General features: G+C 38.3%; 1 protein-coding gene across 1 annotated transcript in view; it reads left to right on the plus strand.

Moving 5' to 3' along the window:
* Nucleotides 1-724: 724 nt before the first annotated feature.
* Nucleotides 725-8,925, plus strand: part of LOC107092780 (paired box protein Pax-6-like) — a 42,098-nt gene continuing 33,897 nt past the window's right edge. The window contains exons 1-2 of the mRNA XM_015387433.1: nucleotides 725-857; nucleotides 8,590-8,643. Of these exons, the coding sequence (XP_015242919.1) occupies nucleotides 845-857; nucleotides 8,590-8,643 (67 nt within the window). The 5' untranslated portion in view covers nucleotides 725-844. The remainder of the gene's footprint in view (nucleotides 858-8,589; nucleotides 8,644-8,925) is intronic.

An 8,925-nucleotide genomic window follows, 5' to 3' on the forward strand; every position in this document is an offset into this window, starting at 1 on the left:
GGCAGAAGCTTGGTTTGGTGTAGAAGGCTTCCAGCCGTACATGTTTGAGCCCTTGCCTCGCAATGCTGCCAGTTCTGTTAGCTCTACGCCTGCTGAAGACACAGACGTCCATCCCCGTGAACACTGGGACGGAACTCAATAGGAAAGGAAATAATTCTGATTTCTGATTTCAACTGTTGCGTATATTAGCTGCGACATATGAATCAAGATGCTATGACCGAAAACATTTGATTGACAGCTGACCGTTGATATATGATTGGCTGAATTTACAGTAGGTGTTCAGGCTGATGTATGACTAAGTGGCCTGCAGAAGATAACGAAAAAAAAAATACACAGATTTTAAGACAAGATATTCTTTAAATAGAAATCTTCTAACTTTTGGGACAATCTGGTCTGATAAAGAGTACATTTATATGCATGTTTAAGCCAGAATAATTTAACATTAATAGGATTTCCCTAGGAGTTTAAGAGGCCCAGTTATCAGTGTGTATCTCGGGTCCCTTTCATTCCTTTTTCTAAACCACAGTTGGTTGGATTGAGGATCTCAAAGGGAAAACAGGGAATAAAGTGTGCAGAAGTGATCCTAGGCCTCTCCCAAACACAGAAACACCTCTCTCCCTCACACTGGGCTCTCTGCCCCCTCCTCCCCCATTCCTCCCCCATTCTCCATGCAGCCCTCTCAGCCCGCCCACTTGTTCTCCTTTCTTGTCCCTCCTCCTCAGAGGAGCGACTCTGTCTCTTTCTGCACTTGTCTTTCCAGTCAAGGAGAAACTAATTGGAGGAAAGAATACACAGGAGGAACTTTGGATACATTGAGCGCAGCTAAAGTTTACTTCTCTGCAGCATGCCTCAGAAAGGTAAGCTTCATGTCTGCCCTGCAGAATCCCAGCAGGGTTTCTGCTCTAAGATGCATGAAAGTTTAGTTAACTTGCAGAAAATAAGAAATTAGCATTAATTGATAAAGTTAATGAACTCGAAATGAAATAGAGGAATAATAGACGTATTTTGTTAAATAGAAAACTAGAATATGCTCTAAAGACAGCAGGTGATTTGATTGAATGTGTCCCTAGTATTCCTGCTTGTCCAGATTCTGCATCTGGTCCAGAATCAGTGGGACATGCAGTGAGAATGAGGTGGAAAATGGAAAACTAAGCTCTGCGCTTCATGTGGGACCAAATGGAAACGGATCCATCGCTGCGCTGCGAGCCGCTCAGCTGATGGTGGATCAGGACGAGTCCAAAGGAAACAGGACAAAAATCAAATAAAAAGCTCACAAACTAAATCAGCAATCTTTTATTCCTGCTCTAATAATGATTTTCAAAAAAAACCTTCACTGTCAAAATTCATTATTTTCATGAAATATTAAATGTTTTCGCGCTTTTTATTATATAATATACGCAAATAATTCGTTTTGAAACTAATAAGAAAACGTATTTTAATTTCGGCTTAATACACAATTATTTATATTATTTGTTAGTTTTACTTTTGCATTTATTGCTGAAATTCTCAGCAGAGAGATTAGGATAAAATCCACTGGAAGATTTTAAAGAAGCTTCTTTTCTTTCATCCATGGTGCTGAAGATGCGCAGGGCCTCCATTAGATACTTTAATCACTAGTTCATGATCATGTTGCAATATATGGTTTAACTTTATAAAGTATTTTTCATTAAACCTTTGATGGTCGGGGGGGTGGGGGGGGACTGCAGATCAGAGCAACTCACCGTGGAGATCCACTGAAAGCATCAACCTGTTCACTGAACTGGAAGCACAGAAAGTCATTTTCTCTCCATTTCTCTTTTATTCACATAAAAGATAGAAAATATCTTTATAATGTCAACTGTTGGTCAGGAGGCCCAGAAATAAACTATATTATTCCATCACTTCAGTGCTTCTATTGCTGCTGGATTTAAAGACAAGTTTTATTTATTTAGTTATTTATTTATTTTTGTGGACTAAAACCATCAATGATCTGATATCCCGACTCTCTCAGTCAGTCGGATCCCAACAAAGCGGTCATAAAAGAAAAAGCTGACTTTTTAAAAGATTCTAAAAAAGATTCTGCTCTGCAAATGAATCATTGCAACAAATTAAAATTGGGTGTAAATTTTTTTAAATGATCACTTAAAAATGTTTAGTTTCCATAGTTGTGTCTTTGAACTATGACCTGATTGCCTGTTTTGTTTACTTAATAAAAGTTCTATTAATATTTATTTGAGACAGTTTAAGGTAAGTTAATTTGGCAAAGGAAAACTGGGGTTAAACTGGACCAGGCCTGTTTACTCTAATGTGGCCTTAAAATTCACATTCTTGGACTTTACAACTTTTTCCTTTTAAAGGCAGAATTTATATTAGCCAAAAATCTTTATTTTCCAATTAGAAAGACAAATAAAATAAAATAATGATGATGATAAAAAAGTTCCCATAATTTAAAATAATTGGATAAATAAATCAGCATCAATGGGCATAAAAGTTGGAGATCGTTTGAATTGAGGTTCTGATTGTTTTTGTGCGCATTGATCAGCAGCGCTGTTTTCTGGCTCCATCAGCTCCTCTATGGCCGCTGAACTGGAGAAATGAGGCTCCCCGCTGCGCTTTTCTCTCACTTTCTCTCTTTAAACGAGCCGCAGCTCCTAACGAGGCACAAAGGCCTGCGGGCCGGCGGCTGTTTGCCGCGCCGCGCCGCGCAGAGCCGCGCTGCGCGGAGCCGCGGCCTCTTTGTCCCCCATTCACAGGGAGAAAAGCTCCGGGTTCCAGCGGGAACAAGGTCCCCGCAGCCGGCCTGCTGCTCTGTGGAGCTCCGGCTCCTTCTTTATGTTGTTAATGAAAAAAAAAAAAAAAAAAAGAGTCTTTTCTTCGGGAACTTTTTCTCCCTAAAACAGAAAAAGGCTCCAGGTTTAAAGAAATAGAGCCATGCAGAAAAACCTCCCAAACATCAACCTGTTTCCTCCGGAGGAATAAAACATTTAGCAGAAAATAAAAAGAATAATATAGAATAGCCCGATTAAAGGCAGGCGATAAAGTTAAATAATATGAAGTTATTATGAGAAAATTAGGTTATACTGTTTTACATTATTTCGACAAATTGTTTTATTAATTTAAAATATGTTTCTTTTTTTATCTTTATTCCAAAGATGATTAATGAATGAATCAACTTTAGTCCCTGTTAGAGTCCAACATCTTCCAGATTCACACACATTTTCATCTGTAGTTCAAACCAGATATTAACATAAAATAGACCTTTAAAATGATCAATTAGAAATATAAAATTTAAACGGTATAAAAAGTACAAATATAGTGCTAATTGGATATGAAGATCTTAGTGGCGTTTTCAAAAATTGTAAAAATCTAATAGAATGAAGTAGAATATTTTTATTCTGTTTACGTTGAGTTTATCTGTTTTATCAGTGTGTGTGTGTGTGGGGGGGGGGGGATCCTTTATAAATATATGGATATAAAGCCAAATCAGTTTTGTCATTGGTATTTTTTTTCAGTTGCCGTAATTTGCCTGATAGAAGCCTCTTCTTGCAGAAGGTTGTGGGTTTGATTCCAGCTCTGATTCTACCACATGCCAATGTGCCACTGAGCAAAGCATTCAACCCTTAGATTAACAATGATCAGTTTATCAGCGTGTGAATTTGGTGCTCTTGGAAAAGTGTTTGTAACAATCAGCAAAGAAGTTTAGTTGGTGTCGCATTTAGAGGCTAACCTCTTTATTTAGTCCTGATTCTTTCACAGAGGAACTAAAATTTAACAAGGTTGGAATTTAATTCATTTGTTTTGGTCTAAAACCTGTGAAACTTAAATAATCGGTAAATAAATATGATTTTAAATCCTTTCAAATGAATCCGTACATCATGTTTATGGATGACAGCCGTCCAGAGATCATATCCTGATTTGACATCAGCTGTTTTTTACAGGGAGGTGGATTATATCCACCCAATGACTTTATCGATTGAAGTGTTGAGGATCTGAAATATTTCCTAAATATTAGATGGATTTTAGTTTATAAATGAGAGCATTGATCTACATTTTGGAAGTGTAAAGAGTCCTATAGCTTGTTCTCTCCCTGAGCCGCACAGAGCTCTGCCAGTCTGAGCGGCTGGTGGTTCTTCAGCCAGGCAGTCTGCTGAGGTCATGAGCCTGCAGGCAGCTGCAAACTGCAGCACAGTCCTAACAAGGGCCGTTTATTCAGACGCTTTTATCTTTCTGACCGGCAGTCCTTAGTTACTCCATGCACAGTTTTTGGGACCTAAGTAAAATTATCTTAAATTGTTGGAATATTTGTGATGACAAAAACTTCAGCATATTATAAAGTGTAACTCTTTAAACCTGATCATGCCTAGAAAGCTAGCCATTTTCATTATTTCTCAGATTTCTTCTTCTCTATGAAATTTTTTGATTTTAATTAATTTCCCTAATGCAACAGTGAAAGGAAGCGGACAAAATACCACACTTAAAATGTGCAGTAGTACACCATATTGCATCACATTGCTAAAGGTGTTCTCTCATCTGCTGTCACACAAGCATCTATTCTTCAGCTATTTCCAGCTTCAACTGTTTTTTGAGGAGACTCTCCTTGAGATTTAAGTTCATTTGCAGAAGGCATGAGAAGGTCTGCCAAGAACTTTCCACTCAAGGATTTCCATGCCGGTAAAAGGAATCTCTTGGAAATCACTAGCCTGCTGTTCTCATTACTCTTAGCAAGGAATAATCAATGGATCGTTATTTTTACCTAAAACTAAGATGTTTGCTGTGATTTAATTTAACTTAGCATTAATCAGTAAAAAAATATAAATTTTCGTTGTGATCACTAAGTCTGGGAACCCCTCCCTCCTGCCATCTTCCGGCAGTGACGTCACAGTGCGGTAAGCCTAGCGCCATTTCCCCGCTTTACAAGTAAAATCAATGGGAACTACTAGACACATCTGCAATCAACAACAATTATTGAAGATTTCCAGAGGACTTCACCATTGAAATTCACCAGAGCTATAGTGAAACTGACAATGCCCACGTGCATGGCAGCTGGATGTTGGAATACATCAGGTAAAAGAGAAAAAAAAGAGTTATTTAACCTTTCCGATTCCTGATCCTTCTGGCCAGAGAAAAAACACGTAATATGTAGCCAACATTTGGAAGAAGAATGTTTTCAAGATGACTTGGATAATAGCGCGTTGTGACAAACACCACATACAGCACTGGGACTTGATCAACAGCCGATACCGCACCGTGACGTCACAAACCAGTAGGTGGCAGTAGTGTTCTTTGACAAACATGGAGGCCTCCAGTAAAGCACATTCAAATTAAAAACACTCTCAATTAAAATCACTTATCATTTATTGAATATTATGTAATAATTTCATATTTAAAGTACTCTTAGAGGTCTGATTTCTGAATATGACCAGACTTCTCTTTCAAAGGGACAAGAAAATTTGCAGTACGCCTTCAGTCCATCAGATGGCGGTATTAAGAAAACACAACTGATTTTTCTCTTTACTCCCAGTGCGGTGGGAATGGATCCAGATGCAAGAGAACATTAAAGAGGCATGGTTTTCTACTGATACTGCCACCTTTGGCCAAAACACAGAACTGCAGCTCTCCTCTGCTCGTTTTTGTAGCTCACGTTCGTACTGAAGAAGGTTTTTCTTTACATTTTTCACCTTACATGAGATGCCATTGGTGTCTGAGTATAGTTGGATGCTAGTTGCTTCTGAGTTTCCACAAAATCCATCTTGACTAACACTTTGATTGTTTGCTAGGTTGGGCCCATTTAACACAGACGTGCTTAAATTCCCATCTGCAGAAAAGTGTGGGAATTTCTGACCTGAAGTAGAGTCAGGAAAATAGGCTACAGGCTAAAAGATGTCTGTTGTGGAGCAGAGAGTCTGAGCCTTACCAGACGGGCAGATTATGTCAGTATTACTGACCAGGCTATAGCGATCTGATTCTTGAAAACCCGACAAAACAGTGAAAGATTTATTGGTCAAATTTTTTTCAGTTATAAAAATCCTAAAATCCTTCTTCTTGTGATGAATTCAAAGTATAAAACATTATTTATACACTTATTTTATTAGTAGTCACTGCTACTAATATCTTGTCGATCCTTCAGCAATCCCAGGGATCGTTATCCATCCCGACTTCAGACATCGGACCGGAGCCCAGACAGAGTGAAATCCACTGGTCTCCTTAAAATCCCGGGGTTAGGTCCTGATAGTCCGAGCCCCCTCAGGTGTTCTGTTGGGTTGACCAGGAGCCGAGACGAGTCTTTCTACTTCAAACCTGCTTATCCGCGTCTTTAAGGACTTTCCTTTGTTCATTGGTGTAGGAACAGTAAGCAGTTCCTCCCAGTTGGGATGTTGAATATTAATTAAATATTATGGTTGCTGAAGCATGAAGGGATCCTTTGAGTGGAACCAAGGTGTTGGACCCAACTCCAACAGTCCCACACCATAATGCTCCCCCACCACCTTTGACTTGGCAAAATGCATTCAGGGAAATATCATTCCCCTGGTAAGCGCTAAACGCCATCTCATCCCTCGGTTTTCAAATAGAGAGGCGTATCCGTCACTCCAGAGTCCAGCCTGCTTTACTCCTCTGCATCTAGCACTGCATGATTCTGATATGCAGCTGCACACGTAGCATCCTGTGGCAAAGTATTACACTCTGATCAGGCATGAAACTCAGTCTCAGTCTGGAAGTCCTGGATTTTATATACTTACAGTAGTAGCCATGGCTCTATGTTAACCATCGCCCAATCTCCCGGGGCAAGTAGTTTTTATTGTTGGGAGAGTACAAATTTCATTGCATTTGCCTGCCGGGCAATTATTTATGACTCAAAATTACTTTAAAATCACCGACATTCGATGAAAACGACCCAGAAGCATTGCCGGCACCATTTTTGTTGTTTCGTACACATTCTCGCATGATTAGAAAAAGCCGGGTGATTTTCCGGCAGATGGCGTAATTTTTGTCCACCAAGCGGTAATTTTGATGTAGTTACCAAAACGACAAACGGCTGCATTTATTTAGTCAGGTAAAACTTATCCTGAGTCAGTTAAAAGTCAGGGAATTCTGAGATTATGTCAGACTGTGGAAACCCTGTTTAAAATAAATATGTATAATGATTCTCTAGAAAAGTCACATTATATTAATAGTATTATCTTGTATAAACATACCGTGACTCTAAAATAAAAGTTATTCATTTGTGACATTGACTTCTGTCTTGTGATTTTTCTTAAGTTTTTAACCTGTCAAGTTTTTTTTAGATTTTTAACATTACAATTTATATTTTTCCAAGCACACAACAGTTTAAAGCAAAGTTTAGTTTGAAAACAATGTGCAGGAAGGATTGAAAGCATGTTAACACGGTAATGTAGGCTTGAGTTCCTTATCTGACGCATGCATATACACACCAGAAACCGGCAAACTTAAAACATACTGAATTACAAAAAACATTTAAAAAACAAACATGTTTCATTGATATATATACAAAAATGAATATTAGGAACTATATTAATCAAACATTTTACTGGGCAAGTAAAAATTGTTTCTGGGCAAATGAAATGTGAAAGTCACTTGCCCAAAGAGCAAGCGGTAAAAGTTCTTAACGTCAACCCCTGGTAGCCATTCAAAATTTCCCCACTTTCCTTAATGGGCCCTTGGCTGGTCCCCCTACATTACCAGGGGTCACTGCAGTGGCTGGAAGTTGGAGGGGTTTTTACTGGGAGTTGCAGGGAAGTGGGCTGCCATTTGGCTGATGTTTGACTGGGAAGGGCCATTTTGAATGGCTGCTACTGTAAACATTTTATAGTCATGGAATTGTTTGGGACAACATTTGTAGTAATAAAATTTGTTCCTCAAAATAAGCTGCAGAGAGATTTTCGTTATTATGCCCGAAAGATTTGGAGCCACATACTCGTCACTTTAGAGAAAGTGGTTCAATAAATACTTTGGACAGATTTATTTACTTTTGCCTCATATAATAATGATTTACTCCTTTCATATTATTTCCTGTTCTGTGTTAAAAAATAGTCAATTTTTTTTCATTATGGTGCATTGAAGTATTTATTGGTGCATTTGGATCTGAAATCTGTGCCCCAATTCAGGACTAGTTGATGTTCTTTGACATGTATGGTGTCCCTTTAATGAGTTTAATTCATTTGTGTCTAAACATACTTTATTACTACATATTTATTTAATAGGAAGATCTGATCATCCAAACATGTCTGGTGTGTTTTAGCTGCACAGGGAGACAAAGTGTGACTTCCTGGGTTTAAAGTACTTAAACATGTTATTAGTTTGGTAGGAGATGGTCAAAGAAAGATTACTATGTGGTCTGGAAATTATTTATTAAATTCAGTTTATTTATTTTCCACTAAATCACTTTAAAGGTTATCTCCCTCCCCCCAAGAAAAACAAACATATTAAAATGATTTCAGTTTTTTAACAATAGAGTAATGTGTGTTTTATCGATACTCAAATTGACTAAAAGTTTTTCCTCTAACATTTCTTTTCCTTTTTGTCTATTTAAGATGCTTTGATTATACATGGATGCATAAAACTCAGTAAAATGAGGTTTATTTGTTTGTGCAGATTACAGAAGTCAACCCAGCTGGGAGACTGGTGTCGCCTCCATGATGCAAAACAGTGAGTTTTTTTTTTTTTCTTCTTGTCATCACTGTGTTTGGTTCTGCAGGCCGTTCCAATTACAGGCTCACTGGGTTCTTTTTAGAGTCACTTCAGCATCATCAAAGCTTTAAGTGTGAGTGTGTGAATGATTGTCTGCCCCTTCATATGGACAACCAACAAGTACGCTAAGGTAGTTTCAAGAGTAGATAAATGAGCCTCAAGGTACCTTCCTATGGAGATGATCTCTGTACAGTAGTAGCCATTCAAAATTTCCCCACTTTCCTTGATGGGTCCTTGGTT

This window comes from Cyprinodon variegatus, unplaced genomic scaffold, assembly GCF_000732505.1.
Source record: "Cyprinodon variegatus isolate N-32 unplaced genomic scaffold, C_variegatus-1.0 Scaffold394, whole genome shotgun sequence".
In the NCBI taxonomy this organism is placed as follows: domain Eukaryota; kingdom Metazoa; phylum Chordata; class Actinopteri; order Cyprinodontiformes; family Cyprinodontidae; genus Cyprinodon; species Cyprinodon variegatus.